Below are 20,134 nucleotides of genomic sequence, written 5' to 3'. Positions count from 1 at the left end.
TAATGCAGAGTAATACTCCATTGTGTATAAATGCCACATTTTTTTTATCCATTCGTCTATTGAAGGGCATCTAGGTTGGTTCCACAGTCTTGCTATTGTGAACTGTGCTGCTATGAACATCGATGTAGCAGTGTCCCTGTAGCATGCTCTTTTTAGGTCTTTAGGGAATAGACCAAGAAGGGGAATAGCTGGGTCAAATGGTGGCTCCATTCCCAGCTTTCCAAGAAATCTCCATACTGCTTTCCAAATTGGCTGCACCAATCTGCAGTCCCACCAGCAATGTACAAGTGTACCCTTTTCCCCACATCCTCGCCAGCACTTGTTGTTGTTTGACTTCCTAATGGCTGACAATCTTACTGGGGTGAGATGGTATCTTAGGGTGGTTTTGATTTGCATTTCTCTGACAGCTAGAGATGTTGAGCATTTTTTCATGTACTTGTTGATTGACTGTATGTCCTCCTCTGAGAAGTGTCTGTTCAGGTCCTTGGCCCATTTGTTGATTGGGTTGTTTGTTTTCTTATTGTCTAATTTTTTGAGTTCTTTGTATACTCTGGATATTAGGGCTCTATCTGAAGTGTGAGGAGTAAAGATTTGTTCCCAGGGTGTAGGCTCCCTATTTACCTCTCTTATTGTTTCTTTTGCTGAGAAAAAACTTTTTAGTTTGAGTAAGTCCCATTTGTTGATTCTAGTTATTAACTTTTGTGCTATGGGTGTCCTATTGAGGAATTTGGAGCCCGACCCCACCAACTGTAGATCGTAGCCCACTTTTTCTTCTATCAGACGGCGCGTCTCTGATTTGATATCAAGCTCCTTGATCCATTTTGAATTCACTTTTGTGCATGGCGAGAGAAAGGGATTCAGTTTCATTTTGTTGCATATGGATTTCCAGTTTTCCCAGCACCATTTGTTGAAGATGCTATCCTCCCTCCATTGCATGCTTTTAGCTCCTTTATCAAATATAAGATAGTTGTAGTTTTGTGGATTGGTTTCTGTGTCCTCTATTCTGTACCATTGGTCCACCCGCCTGTTTTGGTACCAGTACCATGCTGTTTTTGTTACTATTGCTCTGTAGTATAGTTTGAAGTCTGGTATCGCTATACCGCCTGATTCACACTTCCTGCTTAGCATTGTTTTTGCTATTCTGGGTCTTTTATTTTTCCATATGAATTTCATGATTGCTTTCTCTATTTCTACAAGAAATGCCGATGGGATTTTGATTGGCATTGCATTAAACCTATAGAGAACTTTTGGTAATATCGCCATTTTGATGATGTTAGTTCTGCCTATCCATGAACAGGGTATATTTTTCCATCTTCTAAGATCTTCTTCTATTTCTCTCTTTAGGGTTCTGTAGTTTTCATTGTATAAGTCTTTCACCTCTTTTGTTAGGTTGATTCCCAAGTATTTTATTTTTTTTGAAGATATTTTGAATGGAGTGGTTGTCCTCATTTCCAATTCAGAGGATTTGTCGCTGATATACAGGAATGCCTTTGATTTATGTGTGTTGATTTTATATCCTGCCACTTTGCTGAATTCATTTATTAGCTCTAATAGTTTCTTTGTAGAGCCTTTTGGGTCTGCTAGGTATAGAATCATATCATCTGCAAATAGTGATAATTTAAGTTCTTCTTTTCCTATTTTTATGCCTTTAATTTCTTTCGTCTGTCTAATTGCTCTGGCCAGTGTTTCGAGAACTATGTTGAACAGAAGTGGAGAGAGAGGGCATCCCTGTCTAGTTCCAGATTTTAGAGGGAATGCCTTCAGTTTTTCTCCATTCAGAATGATGCTAGCCTGAGGCTTAGCATAGATTGCTTTTACAATATTGAGGTATGTTCCTGTTATCCCTAGTTTTTCTAGAGTTTTGAACATAAAGGGATGCTGTACTTTGTCAAATGCTTTTTCCGCATCTATCGAGATGATCATATGGTTCTTATTTTTAAGTCTATTGATGTGGTGAATAACATTTATTGATTTCCGTATATTGAACCAGCCTTGCATCCCAGGGATGAATCCTACTTGATCATGGTGTACAATTTTTTTGATATGTTTTTGTATCCGATTCGCCAGAATTTTATTGAGGATTTTTGCATCTAGGTTCATTAGAGATATTGGTCTGTAGTTTTCTTTCTTTGAAGTGTCTTTGTCTGGTTTAGGTATCAGGGTGATGTTGGCCTCATAGAATGAATTTGGAAGTTCTCCCTCCTTTTCTATTTCCTGAAGTAGCTTGAAAAGTATTGGTATTAGTTCTTCTTTAAAGGTTTTGTAAAATTCTGCTGTATACCCATCTGGACCTGGGCTTTTCTTAGTTGGTAGTCTTTTTATGGTTTCTTCTATTTCCTCAATTGATATTGGTCTGTTTAGGTTTTCTATATCCTCCTGACTCAATCTGGGCAGATCATATGACTTAAGAAATTTATCTATGCCTTCACTATCTTCTAATTTATTGGAGTATAAGGATTCAAAATAGTTTTTGATTATCTTCTGTATTTCTGAAGTGTCTGTTGTGATATTGCCTTTTTCATCCCGTATGCTAGTAATTTGAGTTCTCTCTCTTCTTCTCTTCGCTAGCATCGCTAAGGGTCTGTCGATTTTGTTTATTTTTTCAAAGAACCAACTTTTAGTTTTGTCAATTTTTTCAATTGTTTCTTTTGTTTCGATTTCATTAATTTCAGCTCTGATTTTAATTATTTCTTGCCTTCTACTTCTTTTGCTGTTGTTTTGCTCTTCATTTTCCAGGATTTTGAGATGAAGTATGAGATCATTTATTTGTTGGTTTTTTCTTTTTTTAAGGAATGAACTCCAAGCAATGAATTTTCCTCTTAGAACTGCTTTCAATGTGTCCCATAGATTCCGATATGTTGTGTCTGTGTTTTCATTTATCTCTAAGAATTTTTTGATTTCCTTCTTGATGTCTTCTATAACCCATTGATCGTTCAGTAACCTATTGTTCATTCTCCAAGTGATGTATGCTTTTTCCTTCCTTCTTTTATCGTTGATTTTCAGTTTCATTCCATTATGATCAGATAAGATGCATGGTATTATCTCTACTCCTTTATATTGTCTAAGAGTTGCCCTGTGACATAATATATGATCTATTTTTGAGAAGGATCCATGTGCTGCTGAGAAAAAAGTGTAACTGCTTGATGTTGGGTGGTATATTCTATATATGTCAATTAGGTCTAGGTTATTAATAGTGTTATTGAGTTCTATAGTTTCCTTATTCAACTTTTGTTTGGAAGATCTGTCCAGTGGCGAGAGAGGTGTGTTGAAGTCTCCCATGATTATGGTATGGTGGTCTATTAGACTCTTGAACTTGAGAAGAGTTTGTTTGACGAATATAGCTGCACCATTGTTTGGGGCATAAATATTTATGATTGTTATGTCTTGTTGGTGTATGGTTCCCTTAAGCAGTATGTAGTGTCCCTCTTTATCTCTTTTGATTAACTTTGGCTTGAAATCTATTTTATTTGATATGAGTATGGACACTCCTGCTTGTTTCCGAAGTCCATATGAGTGATATGATTTTTCCCAACCTTTCACCTTCAGCCTATGTATGTCCTTTCCTATCAAATGCGTCTCCTGTAGGCAGCATATTGTTGGTTCTTGTTTTGTGATCCATTTTACTAGCCTGTGTCTCTTAATTGGTGAGTTTAAGCCATTAACATTCAGGGTTATTATTGAGATATGGGTTGTTCTTCCAGCCATATTTGTTTATTTCTGTTACTAAACATGGTTTGTTTTCCTCTTTGATTATCCCCCCCCCCTTTACTGTCCTACCTCCCACTGTTGGTTTTCATTGTTATTTTCCATTTCCTCTTCCTGTAATGCTTTGGCGAGGATGTTTTGAAGAGATGGTTTTCTAGCTGCGAATTCTTTAAACTTTTGTTTATCGTGGAAGGTTTTAATTTCATCCTCCATCCTGAAGCTTAATTTCGCTGGATACACAATTCTTGGTTGGAACCCATTTTCTCTCAGTGTTTGAAATATGTTATTCCAGGATCTTCTAGCTTTCAGAGTCTGTGTTGACAGATCAGCTGTTATCCTGATTGGCTTACCCCTAAATGTAATCTGCTTCCTTTCTCTTGTAGCTTTTAAAATTCTCTCCTTATTCTGTATGTTGGGCATCTTCATTATAATGTGTCTAGGTGTGGATCTCTTATGATTTTGCACATTCGGCGTCCTGTAGGCTTCTAGGATTTGGGATTCTGTCTCATTCTTCAAGTCTGGGAAGTTTTCTTGTATTATTTCATTGAATAGACTTCTCATTCCTTTGGTTTGGAGCTCTGTACCTTCCTGTATCCCAATGACTCTTAAATTTGGTCTCTTAATGTTATCCCATATTTCTTGGATGTTCTGCTCATGGTTTCTTAACAGTCTTGCTGAGCTGTCTATGTTCTTTTCCAGTTGAAATACTTTGTCTTCATTGTCTGATGTTCTATCTTCTAAGTGTTCTACTCTGCTGGTAGTATTCTCCATTGAGTTTTTAAGTTGGTTTATTGCTTCCTGCATTTCTAGGATTTCTGTTTGTTTGTTTTTTATAACCTCTATCTCCCTGTATAGTTGATCCTTTGCTTCCTGGATTTGTTTGCGTAATTCGTTGTCGAAGTGATCTTTCATTGTCTGATTTTGCTGTTTAATGTCTTCCTTGATACTCCAGATCATCTGAAGCATGTATATCCTGAATTCTTTATCTGACATTCCATCTGCTGCAGCTGTTACCTCTTCTAAAGTTGCGTTGACCTGCATTGCTTGTGGTCCTTTCTTTCCTTGTCTTTTCATACTGCTTGCGTATCTTTCCTGCAGGTGCTGGCGGCGGCTCTGCTCTCTTCTTATTCCAATTGGGGTGTCGTGGCTACCACGCCGGCAGGTCACTGGGCCTGTTCTGGGAGCTGGCGGCGGCTCTGTTCTGCCCCTACTCCAATTGGGGTGACGAGTGTACCACGCCGGCAGGCCACTGGGCCTGATCCGCCGGTCGGTTGCAGGTTTGCCTACCCTGCAGGCGCGGGCGGCGGCTCTACTCTGCCCCTACTGCAAATGGGGTGACGTGTCTGTCGTACCGGCAGGCCACTGGGCCTGTCCCGCTGGTCGGTCGCAGATCTGCCCACCTTTCGGGCACGGGTGGAGGCTCTGCTCTGCCCCTACTCCAATTGGGGTGTCGTGACTACCCCGCCTGCAGGACACTGGGCCTGTTCCTGGCACGGGCGGCGACTCTGCTCTGCCACTACTCCAATTAGGGTGGTGTTTGTACCACGCAGGCAGGCTCCTGGGCCTGATCCGCAGGTCTGTTGTAGGTCTGCCTACCTTGGAGGTGCGGGGGCGGATCTGCCCTGCCCCTCCTACCACGCCTGCGGACCCCTGGGCCTGATCTACAGGTTGATCACTGGTCTGCTCACCCTGCGGGCACGGGTGGCGGTTCTGCTCCGCCCCCGATTGGGGTCACGTGACCACCACACCGGCAGGGCCTGATCCGGGCGTGGGAGAAGGATCTGCTCTGACCCTACTCCAGTTGGGGTGACGTGTGTACCACACTGGCAGGCCACTGGGCCTGACCCGCCAGGCTGTCACAGGTCTGTTTACCTTGCACGCTCATTCGTCACAGCGCGAACCGCGGCTCTGCCCTGCCCCTCCTACCACGCCCATGTACCACTGGGTCGCGGGTCTGCCCACCTTGCGGTTGCGGGTGGCGGCTCCGCTCCGCCCCCTCTCCAATTGGGGTCACGCGGTCACCACGCTGGCAAGCCGCTGGGCCTGCTCCGGGGGCTGGCGGCGGCCCGGCTCCTTCCCTCTGGCTCGACGACAAATTGAGGAGACTCGGGTGACTGTGCCTCACCCCCCCTACCAGGAGACCAACTGCTTATGTCACCACTGGTATTGATGAAGATCCCTCCTCCGCCGCTTTCTGCAGACATCAGATCTCTGCCATGTTGGTATCCTATGCGAATGGCAGCATTTCGTTCCCCTTGCCGGGCAACCAAAGCACCGGGTGAGTCCTGACCGGCCCTCAGCAGGACCCGGACCGAGAAGCAGTTTCCGCGGGCTCCTAGCCCCGGGCCAGGGAAGTTCCGGGAGCCGGAACTCGGCCACTCCGTGCTCGGTGTAAGCTCCTATAAATGTAAGCTCCAAGAAGCAGTCCCCGCGGGCTCAGTTCCGGGAGCCGTAATTCGGCTGCTTAGTGCTTGTTGTATGCTCTGGTAGGCGCAGGGTCCAAGAAGCAGCCTCAGCGGGCTCAGCAGCCGCTCTGCGCTGGGTATTCACTCCGATAAGATCAGTTCTAAGAAGCACCCAGGCGCTGAGCCCTAGCAATCTGTCTGCAAGCCGCAGGCGAATTGCAGCCTGAAATTACCTGTTCTATGGCTGAATGAGCTGCGGTCAGTCGAAAACAGCGGTGGTGACGTCAGTTTACCAACATGGTGGCTGCTGGCCTCCTCTGTGGTCTGACCGGTGTGGAGAACCGAGATGGACCGCTTCCTTCCCCCGTCTCGAACCCAGAATTCAGCCCTGAGTACGGTGCTTGCGCGGCTGGCAGAAACTGCAGCGCTGTAACCCTGCGTCTCTATCCCAGCGCACGCTGCAGATTCTAGCCTCGGGCCGATTTGCTGAATAAGCAGTGCGACAAACCTCTCGCATTTGAGTCCCCGTAGCTGATCCTCGTGCGATGGAAATCCTTCCTCCAGGTTCCGGAGCACCCCACTATTGCTGGAAATTCCTAACAAGATATCCTTTAGCCGTCCTGACTTGTCATACTCCCACACAGTGAAGCAGCACACGGGGGCAATGCACTCCCCTCGCCGCCATCTTTTTTTCCCGAGTGCATGTGACTATTTCTTTTTCTTTTGTTATTCCAATTACATGTGTGTTTTGCCATTGTCTCAATGTTCTTGGATATTCTGGGTGTTTTTTCTTGGAGAATGGTTCTCATTATTTTTTCTGTCTGCATTTCAGGTTGGGAAATTTCTGTCAAACCATCTTCAGGATCATTAAATCTTTCCTTAGCTTTATCCTCTGCCTTTATATTACAATGTTTTTTATTTTTAGGATTTCCTTTAATTTCTCAGAGTTTCTGTTAGCCTAGCTTACCTAATAGATTCTTGCATATTGCCTCAAGTTCCCATTAGTATTATCAATGGAATAAAATTCCATAGGTAACATATTATTTATACTCCATGTAAATTTCCTGTCTGACAGTTTCAAAATTTCTGTCACATCTGTCTCATTCTGATGCTTAGTTTATATATTGGGCTCTGTGTGTGTGTTTTACCTTTAAGCCTACCTTGTAATTTGTTTTGTTGAAAGCCAGACATCATGCCAGTCATGGACATTGAGATTCATAGGCCATTAGCATGAGGTTTTTTGTTAATCTGGCTAGGAGATTGGTGGTATTTAATGTTTGCTGCAATTGTGTCCAAGGTTTCAAATTCTTCTTGTGTCCTTACTTTGTCTCTCTGCATGTCTCTGGGCTTCCCTAAGAATCCATCCTTAGGCAGAGTCTGCATCTTACAGTCCTTGCAGTAAGATCTACTGGTGTTCGAGAGGGACGTGGGGAAGGGGTAGGTAGTATCCCATTAACAGACTGTGACTATCACAACTTTCTTATCTTCTTTTTCCCATTTTAGTTGATGCAGAAAAGCTAGAGAGGGCTAGAGTCAGAGAGGCACCCTTCCCCCAGGTGGGATAAGACTCTAATAAAGTCTTCTCCCTAGAGAATAGGCCAATAGAATGTTCTGGATGTATTTCACAATGGTTACACTTCCTGTCCCCATGCCAGAGCACTGGAAGATCTTTTTTGGCTCTTTCCCCTGAGAACCTGCTGTGATCGAAGTAGGACAAGTTCACAAATTTGCGGAGGGTGGGGGGAGTCCCCCCCCCATCCCCAGGGTTCTCACTCTCAAGCTAATCCACACTCCAATTCCTGTATTTTCATCAGAACTGCCATTTGTGTGTCTCACCAGTGTGTGGCTTCTGTTCCCAGTAAGCACATCTTGGCTGAGCCTGAATTCTTTCTCTCCAGATTTTGGGGAGCAGTTTGCTCTACAACCTCAGAGCCTTACAGCTCTGATAAGCCTAAGAGAAGTCTTTATTTTCACTTTGTTCAGGCCTTTCTTATTGTAAGGACACAAGTGACAACTTTTAAGCTCTTTACTTATCCAAGATGAAACTGAAAGTCTGTAAGCCAGTTTGAGTTAGGAAGACTGGCGGGAAAGAAGAGCCAATAGATAGAAACCAAAAAAAGTCTATAGGTGATTTCTATTATTTCACAAATGGAAAGACTTACGTGGTTATTTCAAAGTGGCAAAATCCACCTCTAAATCTGACTTAAGTCCTGAATTTCATTTCATCTAATCAGCACCAAGGAGGGATAACATTGTGATAATTATCATAAGACTTACATTTCAAAGATCTCAGTAGTAGTATTTTGAAATAGTGAAACAAGGGACAGTAACTCCTTAAAGTGTACCATTTTCACTAAAAAAAAATTTAAAAAAAGATTTATATTCCCACTACTTCCTAGAGATTTTGTCATCTGAAATAAGAAAAGGGGGAATTTGAAATCCACAGTGCGGTAGCATTCATTAGTGCATTCAGATGGTCGCACTAATTGTTTAACCCATCGAAGTCCTGCTTTCCCTGCAAGATTGAGAGCTCATTTAGTCCAAGCACCTTCTCCGAGCCCCATACTTTGGCCTGGTGTGTTGCTCTGCGCGCCATCAGCCTTCATTAAATCCTCAAATCCAGCTGGATGTGGGTGGACTCTCGTGACTTTTTGTTGCTCTGCATTGCCAGAGTTCTGCCACAAGCTTTGTGTCCCAATCTAGCTTGTTATTCTCATCTCTTGGCTTAAGATGTTGTGCCTTGCAAAAGGCTTTTGCGAGCAAATACTTGAGTAAAAGGAATTACTCCCCTTTCAAAAGGGTCTGAATATGGTTTTTCACGAAGGCCTATTACAGGGTCTTATGCCTCATTATAATCTGCTGGGGAGTTATTGTGCATCTTGTAATGCAGGCTAAATTCATATTTTCCATCACCTGATTAGTATTTCTGAATTGGCTCTGGTGCCAAAAGGAATATTTTCCCTTCCTGTTTCTCCCTTTCAGTAGTAATATAAACATAATAAAAAGCAGTAGAAAGAGCATCCCCTTTCCAGAAACAAACAAAAACCAATTACGGTCAATCCTGAGGGAAGTCTTCAGAGGAGGCAGCCAAGAAAAGCCGAGGGAGAGCTGAATGCCTCTGCCTTTATCTGTCCTCCCTGCCTAGCTTTTAGGATCACATTTTCACAGCCCAGTTTGGATTCTTTCAAGCCCAGGTAGGAAGGAAAATTTTTTATCAACACATGATTGATGTGTTGAAATGTATGAAATTTAATCGGAGAGGGATCCATTGCTTGTAGGGCTCTTTGTGATTTTGTGCATTCTGGCTATAGGTCAAATCTGGAGGTAGGTCTAGGAAATAGACAATCGCTAATGAAGCCCCTGCTCTCGAATGGCCCCCATCCAAGCTCCACCTGCCTCCCTTGCCTATAGCCAACAGGAGACATCCCTGGAGGATATGGGGCAGCAAGCTGGGGTTCTGCAGGTGGGAGCCCCTGCCCAGGCTGTGGCTGCTGCAACCCTGCTGTGCTGTGCAGGGCCTGACCCTTAGAGCTCTTCCTTGCCCCTCCTGTGCTCTGCTGTGCACTGCAAGAGGACTGGCCTCTGGAACATGTTTCCTGGGTTCCCCTGTCCTTGGTTTTGCCTTTTGGTTGGTTTACTTGCTTTGATTCTCACTGATGTCATCATACTTCTTGTTTCTCTCTTCTGTTTAACCTGATCATTTATAAAATAAAATTATTTTTTCCTATTTCTCTGATTCTGGCTGGAGGGAAATTGGACACTAGAAGGTCTCACCTCCCTCTTGGCCGTGGGAGGGTGGCAGCATCACCAGTGTCCGCTAGAACACCTGGCTTAAGCCCTGGAACTGCTTCTTCCTCTCTCTATCCTTGTTCCCAAGGGCTTCCTGCTTAACGAATGTCAGGGTCAACTCAGAGCTGTCTGACTTCCCGACTGTTCCATCACCTGTAAACTACTTCCTAACCTTTTTTTTTTTTTTTAATTTTTTATTGTGGGTTGTTCAAAACATTACAAATTTCTTGACATATCATATTCCACACTTTGATTCAAGTGGGTTATGAACTCCCACCTTCACCCCATACACAGATTGCAGAATCACATCAGTTACACATCCATTGATTTACAAATTGCCATACTAGTGTCTGTTGTGCTCCACTGCCTTTCCCATCCTCCACCCTCTCCCCTCAACTTCCTAACCTTTAATTCCTTCTGTGATCAGTCCTCCAACTGGCTTCCATTTTCCCAGGTGGACTCTACTGCTGTCCCTCTCCTTGGTATATTTATTTTAGCCCTGATGCAACAGCCCCTCAAAGCTAAATATTTCATTATTGTGAAGTTGCTTTTTAAAAAGTTGTTCATGACCAAGCATGATGCATGATGCCAGTGTGGAATCTCAGGAGATCATTAGAAACATTTTTTAAAATATTTTTAGTTGTAGATAGACAACAATACCTTTATTTTATTTTATTTTTTTAATGTGGTGCTGAGGATCAAACCCAGTGCCTCTCACATGTGCTAGGTAAGTGCTCTATCCCTGAGCTACAACTCCAGCACTCCATAGAAATTTTTATTGCTGGAAATTCCTAAGATCACGTCTGATGCCTGATAACCTGGAAGAACTTAGATGCACTTTTCTCGGTGCACTTTAACTCTTTCAAACCATGAGCCAAGATGTCTTTAGAAGAAAAGGACAGGTGAGATGGGGTAGTTGTACCTGCAGTGTAAACACTAGAATGAGCTAAGCCTGGATTCGACACTCAGCAATTTCAGTTTTTTGCTGTGTGAGCTCAGACCAGTCCCTACATGTCTGGGGTTGTAGTTTTCTCAGTAATAATAATAAAATAAGGAGATAGCACAGACAAAGGATCATGGTGCATGGTGCGAGTTTCTCACTTGAGTTCTACTAATCTCACCATGTTTTGTCTTTCCTTCTTCTGTTTAACCTAGTCATTTATAAAATGAAATTAGTGTCCTTATTTCTCAATAACACAGCTAAAGTGAAATTCTCAAATGAAAGCTTACCTAAAAGCTAAAGGAAAACAAAAAGGAAATAAACAAATGGATCCAAAAGCAAGAGAGGTCCCTGAACAGGCATTGGCCAGTGATGATTTCCAACGGACCCAGCTGCCTGTCACAAATGCTGTCTCAGAACACACAGCTGATGGGTACCCAGTGTGTTTGTTAGAACAGTAGGAGGTTGCCGAACTGAATGTACTGTCCCTTTCAAAGACAGGTTCCCATTTCCTCAAAACAACACTTTCCCTGCTTTCACCTGATGTGTCCCTTGGAGGTTTTATTTAAATAAAGGGGCAGCTCCTCCTCAAAGCATCCATTCATAGTGTCGCCCCTAAGCCTAAAATGCTTGAGCTGGAGAAGGTTCTGAGAACACTGCCTTTCAACAGATTAAACAGCCTCTTGGTCCTGGAGCTGAACTACAATTGTCTAGCTAAAAGACAACCTTGTGTACATTTTATGTCTTTAGAAGTTGCAGATCAAAAGGAAAATTCTGGTTGAAGCTTGATGTTTCCACAGCTTTAGTAGTACTTTCTTTTCAAGGTTCCAAGGAACTAAAAAGGGAGCTCTCCCACAAAATAAACTAACCTGGGGACAACTCATTAGCATTTTGTTAAAATACAGCCATCTCTATAGAAACGAAAAGATGTCATCTTCAAAAAATGTTTTATTGAGTCCGCCGGCAAATATTTATCAACTGTCCTTAAGCACGGGCATCCTCTGGGCCCCAAGCTTACCTGCCTCTCAAAGACCACTGTAAAAGAAAGTCAGTTTTTCATAGGAAAGAAAAGGTGACCTGGGAAGCTAAGCCCACACCCACACTTCTTTCCTCCAAGACAGGAAGAGAAATGGGCTTTTACTATTGTTTTTAAGAATAACCAGAGGCCTTTGCTGTTAAGATGCAGAACCAGGCATGGTCCTAGACATGTAAAACAACTTGTGGAAGGTGGAGGCAGAACCCATGAGAACTGGGAGCTCTCTGCTGGGAAGTACCCAGCATGCTTTAACCACTCATTTCCAAAGCCCTGGTGTGTGTGATGGTGGGCAATTTGAATGTCATCCCAAGTGATATGCTGTCAACAGAATTCTCCATATTCTTTGAGGCTTTGGTGTAAGCACAGGAACTTCCTGAGCTTGTGATCCCTCTCCTATCCTCAGGTCTGCTTTAAGGGCAAAGTTGGCTTTTTCAGGGCAAAGTTGGTCTCTGTTTAAAGTCACTGTTAATTGGACCACACTGGCCTTCCTTGGTCTATGTGGGTTATAAACAGTGTGCTGCTAAAATGCTATTATAGTAATTAACACTTGTGCTATGGTGACTTCAGAAAGGGAGAAAAGGTTTACTAGATACCAGTGGGGTGACAAAAGTATTTAGGTAAGTTCCATGAGATTTCAGCCATTCTAAATACATCTGCATCTCATCTATGCTGTTTTTTTTTTTTAAGTTTAGTGTTTTATCTCTTTTTCAGCCCACCTGAAATTTATTATTAATAAAAATGAAGATATATGTTGATACATGTATATTCATATTTAGGTTCATGCATTGTTTTAAACTAATATTGGCCTTAATTCCCCCCATTGATTATATTTTTAAACTTAGGGGTAAAGGGAAAACTACCAGTTTATTTTCACTGTAAATGGCTTCTATTTGCAAAGAGTCAGGGGCTTTAATAATTCTTTATACTAAAATAATTATAATATAAAGTATAATATTAGTTTTCTGTGACTGCTATAACAAATTACCACAGATTGAGTGTATAGAAATAACACAAATTAACAACCTAATCATGCTTGAGTTCAGAAGTCTGAAATGGGTCTCACTGGGCAAAAATCAAGATGGCAGCACACTCTGTTCCTCTGGAGACTCACAGGGAAGTCGGCTTGGCTGTTCTGTCCTCTAGAGGCTGCTACATTTCTTGGCTCTTGGCCTCTTCTGTCTTCAAAGCCCACCAAGTGGGACCAACTCCTCCCCACCCTGCTCTCTCTGGTTCTGACTCTTCTGACTCCTTCTTCTGTCTTTAAACACCCTTATGATTACATTCAGCTCTCCTGAAACACCAGGACAGTCTCCCTATTTTGATCCTTAACTTAATCACACCTATAGTGTCCCTTTTGCCATATAACCTAGCATGCACAGGTTCTGGGGCTAAGGACATGACCATCTTTGGGGTCATGGTTCTTTGGAGGGCCCTGGTTCTTTCTACCAAAATCTCATAAGAAGTGAACAGCTATCTTACCTTCTAAAGTGGTAAACAGTGTTGTACTGGTGATTCTTCCACCTCCTTTCACTAAAGGTATCTTTGTCCCATTTGGAAATGCCATTACCAGATATTTCACTGAAAAAGCAAAGGAGTTTGGGTGAGACTGGCGGGGGGTGCTCAATTGTGTAGCTGACTGGTAAGAAATTGTCCCAGGATTCAAATTCAGCACCCCCATCTGAAGAATGCAGATAATAACAAGAGCTTCCTGCAGCCCTAGAGTTGTTCAGACAGTCATGGAATCCTGAAACTTGACAGGTCAAGGAAGGAGAAGTACTCTGTCTGCCTCAATGGGCTATAGGAGATGGGGGCGTAGAACTACCAAGGAGCCACATTTGAAAATTAAAACTTATTTTCTACAAATAAAAATCACTGAAAAAATCTTAACTACATGCAAGAGAATGAAATAGCTCATTTCCATCCCAGATCAGTACTTTATTGCCATCCCCCGAGAGAGGTCACTTTAATCTCTGTTTATGTATATCTTGTTTTGCTTTTCCCTGCTCTGATGTTTGGTATGCTTTGAGTGGATATTTATTCCCTTCTCATTAAGCCTACAAACATCTAATCATTCCTGTTTGTTTTTTTTTTTTTTTCATTTTAATAATTTATATTTAAATGTTGGCAAATTGAATGGTCTAATTTTGCCCTTTGAATGCCAATGCATTCAAGTTCCTTTAGGCAGCTTTTATCTCTTGCTTTTTTTAAATTCTATTTTGAGTTTTATAAAAAAAAAAACTGATATTTCTTATTATCCCCCAACCCATAATTTTCCTTACTGAACTTTTTGTTTAATTTTCTTTTGCTTTGACATTTTATTTTTCAGACACCTCTCATTGAACCTCACGTTCCTCTTCGTCCTGCTAACACCATTACCAAGGTAATGGGATGTAGGTGGGTTGATGAGCCGTCTGAGCTCGCTTCTTAAGGACCACTGGAGGTGGTCCACATGTCAGAGCATCACATCAAGAAACCTCTGATCCGTTTTTGAGACAATAAATATTCAGTGCATCTCAGTTCTCAGCATAACACAGTGACATGTCACAGTGAACAATGTAAATATGTATGAGTGGGCTATGTTTTTCTACCAGACTCCAATTAGAAAGTGATTTAAGGATTCAGCCAGTTTGTTTTCCTTCTATAAACTCTCCTTCTTTCTCCTCCCCTCCTTCTACTTCATTAAAATCCAGGTCCCTTCAGAGAAGATCCTCAGGGCTGGAAAAATTTTACGAAATGCCATCCTCTCTCGAGCCCCTCACATGATAAGAGATAGGAAATACCACCTCAAGACATACAGGTAAGTGTGCTAAGTATAAAGGTCATGGCCCCTCAGATTCACGTCTAGTAAAATTGAAACAAATAGGCCTCTCCCAGTTTTCCATCCAGGGGTACCCAAGTCCTAAAAAGTCTAAGTTTGTCTTGAATCACTACTGAATGATGAGTGTTAGATTATCTTTAATATTCCACACAGTTACTCCTTAACTAATTTGCTTGGATATTGATGGACAATGAGAAGAAAATTTTTGCATTTCTCTTTGCTAGTGTCTTTTTAGAAACCTATTAAATTTAGGTCACGTTCAGCTAACAGTTATTGAGTACATGTTTATCCTCAGAGATCTATACAGGCCCCTTTCTGTATGGTATCTCAGATCATCCTCACTACAACCTGCTATGCAGCCATATTTCAGATGATAAAACAGAGTCAGCTCAAAGAGATTAAATAATTTCCTTGTCCAAGTCACAAGTCTAGTGAGTAGCAGACCCAGGATTGAAAGTTCATTTTCAGATTTAGTGATCTGTTTATTCATTCATCCCACAAGTTTATTAGGCACCTCCTGAGGAAAAGAGACTATTGCATTCTAAGCCCTAAGGAGGCAACAGTGAACAAAATATCCCAAGCCCTTAATGGAACTTATTTTCCAATGTAAGATTTAATTCTATGAATTGGACACAACTTTCCTATGTTCATATATGAATGCATAACCAATGAAACTCCACATCATGTTCAACCATAAGAATGGGAAGTTGTATTCCATGTATGTATGATATGTCAAAATATACTCTACTGTCATATATAACTAAAAAGAACAAATACAAATTTTGTAAAGATTTCGTTCTAATGTACATATGAGTACCATATTTATCATCAGAATAAGGATTCCTTATTAGAACTCTCAATGGAGTCAAGAAATTAGAAAGATAAAGAAAACTTAAGGTCTGTGGTTAGTTGAAACTTTTCTGATGACCGAGCTATGGTAGGCCAACTAAGAATTCACTCCTCTTACTTTTTATGGTATCAGTTCAATGAATGTTAGGAAATAGAATGGCCCACATGTGGCATATACACCTTCACTCTTGCTTCCGTGGTTCAGGCACAGTCCTTTTTCAGCTGAATCAGTCAGGCTCTTTCCCATTTAGCCTAGACATGACTTCAGAACCCCTTAACCTTTGCATGAGTCAAAACCCCTTTGATTCATATGACCCAAATTCACAGGACACAGTGAAAATCTGAAATATAAATTTTAAAGGTACCATGGATGTGTATCTTTATAGTGACAACCAACCACAATAGAACCTATAAAATTGTACCTGCTTGACACTGTAACAAACCTCCAACATACATGCACCTCAAGTTCCAGACTCTTTCAAGGACAGAAATGGGAAAATATTGCAAATCCTTACTCTTTGGATCTTCGTTTCTATCCACCATGCAAACTAACATTTTTCTGCTTGCGTTTGGTGTGAATGTGTTATAAGATCAAAGTTGACAGTATGTCACATTTTAGGCTGGCTTCCTCTTGATAGAATTTTGGAAATCAAATGAGATTTGCAAAGTACCTCAGTGTTATGTTGCCCCTTCTTCTTAGGGGGCATTCCATGTCTCAGGACAGACTGATCATCTAGGACCTTTTCTGGTTTTTACTATAGCTGCTATTTGGGATGATTCCATTTGCAAGTCTTGTTCTCTAACCCTGGAAGCTGATTCTTTTTGGAATCTTTGGCTCCTATACACTGCTATAATTTTAAAGAAAAGTAAAAGTTAAAAAAAATTTATATGTCTAATGACCCTGGGGTTTGACTTTTTTTAACTCATTAGGTAGATCTCAAACTTTCACGAGGCTAAAGGATCTTTTTCCTTTAAAGTTTTTATTATTTTTCTTTAAGATATGATTATGCTTTCCCAAATATTGACTTGTGTTAGGGAAATTCCATTAACTATGTCATGTTTGGTGACAAATAATGGAAACTAGAAGTCAGAAACCATAATCTCCTCTTGCTCCATAGCAGTAAGAGTTGAAACTCCTGAAATATAGGTGTTAGGCCTGTTCCACACCCTATGACACAAACTGATGATCTGTCAGTAATGACCAGTAAACTCCCCTGGAAGCCAGAGGCATGATTTCTTTTTCCTGCCATTCAGTTTGAGTTCCTTATCCTGGATCTTGTACTTCTGAGCTCCTTTCCCTCTCTCCCTCTAGTCTTCACTCCATTATATTAATGCTGCAGTATTAGGGGGCTGAAGCCTCTCCAGATGTAATATTGCACATCCCCCCCCCCATGATTTGGTGTGAATATGTTACAAGAGCAAAATTAATAGTGCTGGAGATCTGCCATCCATTCTGAAGTGGCAAGGGATCATTAATGAAAAGCATACCCAGCGACTCCATCAGCTACATATGGCACAGCTGTGTGTCTTTGTCCCATATTCTGACAGCAAGATTCTGAATCCCTTATAAGGATCCAGATGCCCTGGGATGATCTCCATTCCATATTGCTCTTTTCAATAAAAGCAATCATTGAATGAAAAGCCAAATGAAATGGATTTTTTATACTTTTGTAAGACTCCAACTATAAGAGGAATATTTTGACAGGTGGTATGTTTGGTTGGGAACCAGTAGGAACTGGGTACCTCTTGGTCCCCTGAATCTCTCCTATAGACTGTAATAACAGCAGCCCTGGAAATCACACAAGCTTCTCAGACATCCTCCCTGTGAAGCCCTTGGGCGTCAAGATCAGTCCCAAGTCAGGGCACCCCACAAGCTCTGGTAGGTTCCAGAAATCCTACAATATGGGAACTGGAGAAGGCCTCAGAGGCCATCTTCTGCTCCTTCTTTCTTTTACAGATGAGGAAACTAACTAAGAACCAAAAATCTGGCCAAAGCCACATAGCTAATGAGTAGCCGACCTGGTGCTATATATCATTGTCTTCTCCAAGTTCAAGACTCTTCCCAATAGAAGTTCATTGGATTGGACAAAGGAGAATGAAGGGGAGGGAGAGAGGTGGGAACAGGAAAGACATTAGAATGAACCAAACATAACTTTCTTATGTTCATATATGAATACACAACCAGTGAAACTCTACATCATATACAGCCACAAAAGTGGGAAGTTATACTCCATGTATGTTTGATATGTCAAAATACACTCTACTGTCATGTCTATCTAAATAGAACAAATTTAAAAAAATTTAAAGATTCTTCCCAAAGTGGCCCAGCATCAGAAATCTCCTTCAGTTTAAACTAGAGGGAAGCTCTCTGGGCTTGACCCTGTGCCAGCTCATGCCCAGAGGAAGGGCCAAGCTTAGCTTGGGAGGGGAGGCCACCCATGGCTTAGTCCCAGCTTCAGGCAGCCAGCTGCTCTGTGACTTCCTGCACTGTTCCATTGTCCCTTGGGATCCTTCCCTAGGACTTGGGGATTCCATTTTCTCCTTTGAACCGTCATACCATAAACACCTGCCCTACCCTCTCATCCCCAAAAGGTTTCAGTATTTCCTAATGTATGTATGTATCATTACATATTTCCTAACTAATAGAGAGTTTGTCCATCCACACCAACTCTTCACAGAGGAGCATGTTAGCAAGTAATGTTTGAACATACAGAAAGCCAGGGAGGATCTGGTGTTCTTAAATGACAGATTCTGCTGTACAAGTGCTAATGCTCATTACACAGATCTTTTTTCAGAGAGATTTGCATTGCTAATTGTTTGTTTCTCCCAACACCCCATCCAGAGGAAGATCAGTAGTATTACTTGAAAATATAAAGTGCTTTATAATTTTGCACTTATACAGTGCCGTTCGTAGAGCACCTCCAAGCGCCTCACAAACATTAACTCGTTCCCCACAAGGCTCAGGTGAAGGGAGCCAGTGCTATGTTTTGCCTTCATCGTACTCTGAGATTTTTTCCAACTTATAATGACCAAGTTTCTGTTCCTGTGATGAGCTCACGGGCTAATGCTCCCCCTCCAGAGGCCCTGTTGTCTCTGCTGGCGCTGCATACTATAATGCTTTTATTTAGACAACCTAGCTTCGAAGACTCTCCCGTGAGATGAGTGGTTATATTGGGTTCTGTCTTTGAGAACCTGAGGCTACACTGTGTGGTGCTTTGTTTGCCAGGAGACCTGTGAGGGTAAGAGCACTCTGCTCTTTGGGAGGTACTTCTTGAAAGCCATCTCCAGCTTCTGTCTCCCATCTCCTCTAGACAATGCTGTGTGGGAACCGAGCTTGTGGACTGGATGATGCAACAGACTCCTTGTGTTCACTCCCGGACTCAAGCTGTTGGCATGTGGCAAGTCCTATTAGAAGACAGTGTCCTCAACCATGGTAAGACAAGCCCCAGTCCCTGGAAAACCCTTAAGAAATGCTAAGTGCATTTCCCTGGGCAAGCTGTTGCAGAACTCCCAATGGGCAAGAAAGAATTATGATGCCCTTAGGGACCATGGAGCTAGCATCTTCATTTAGCAATACAAATGCAGCGAGTGGAAGCTATTGATTGCTGTGTTCCACCATTGTACCTTCCTAACTTCGGAGAACGAAGGAAAGGAAAATGAAATTGCAACCCGAGTGCATCAGTTCCAATTATGTTTATTAGTTTGCATTCACAGTTCATTGATAGTGTGATTATACTCTGAGCATTGCATCACAATCCTGATACAGGGGCAGAATGAAGAACAATGAAATGTGTGACTGGGCTGATGACATGAAAGCAGTAATGAACTCAGAAGTTGCCTTTTAACTGTGCTGCTGTCTGGGAGAGTCGATTTATATATCCACAGATGACCATATGTAAAATCAGGAATGTGCTCTGAAGTTGTGATCCTTGGTAACTACAGTGGTTTTCACTGGTGTATAACTGTGACTGAACTGCTCATGCCATTTGTTTAAGACCACTTTTCCAAACAGATAAAATATTTAAGTCCTCCATTTCATTTGCCAACAGCTGGGAACCTAATGATGGTTTTTCCAGTGTTTATCATGCTTTAATGTGCATACCTATCACCTGGGACAGATTCTGAATTTGCAGGCCTGAGATGGATCCCAAACATCTGCATTTCCAACATTTCCAACATGCGCTAGGTTGAAGCTGATCACCTGGAGCAGCAAGGGTCAACCATTTCTCTTTATCTTTTGAGCCTATTGTTGCACACCCTGAAAAGAAGCTAAAGGCTTTAGCTATTTAGATGAGGGATGCTGAACCAAGTTTACTGTCTTTGTCCTACAGAGATCTAAATCCTGTTGTTTACAAGAACAAGAGGCAGGTTAGGGGTGTAGTTCTGCGGGAGAGCAACCACCCAGCATGCACTGGGTAGGGGACTTTGAAAAATCAGAACTGGAAGAAAATTATCACAAAATCCTTCTAGGAGTGTATGACCTAGAAGTTTGGTCTGGCTAGTTTTGTTCAAACAATAACTCAATTAATTTTCTTCTGATTTTCAAAGTGTTGACAGAAATGTTTATAAATAGTATAGAAAGAAAACCATAA

General features: G+C 41.9%; 1 protein-coding gene across 6 annotated transcripts in view; it reads left to right on the top strand.

Annotated features, from left to right (window-relative positions):
• Rapgef4 (Rap guanine nucleotide exchange factor 4) overlaps positions 1-20,134 on the top strand; it is a 221,420-nt gene that overhangs the window by 120,815 nt on the left and 80,471 nt on the right. For 4 of the 6 annotated variants that reach the window (XM_027946021.2, XM_071619068.1, XM_027946022.3 and 1 more), the window contains exons 4-6: positions 14,202-14,255; positions 14,566-14,672; positions 18,854-18,975. In XM_027946021.2, the coding sequence (XP_027801822.1) occupies positions 14,202-14,255; positions 14,566-14,672; positions 18,854-18,975 (283 nt within the window). Of the gene's footprint in view, positions 1-14,201; positions 14,256-14,565; positions 14,673-17,362; positions 17,422-18,853; positions 18,976-20,134 lie in introns of those variants that run through there. The other 2 variants (XM_071619070.1, XM_071619071.1) reach the window with 2 other exon arrangements.

This window comes from Marmota flaviventris, chromosome 11, assembly GCF_047511675.1.
Source record: "Marmota flaviventris isolate mMarFla1 chromosome 11, mMarFla1.hap1, whole genome shotgun sequence".
Taxonomy (NCBI): domain Eukaryota; kingdom Metazoa; phylum Chordata; class Mammalia; order Rodentia; family Sciuridae; genus Marmota; species Marmota flaviventris.
This window is presented reverse-complemented; position numbering and strand designations above follow the sequence as displayed.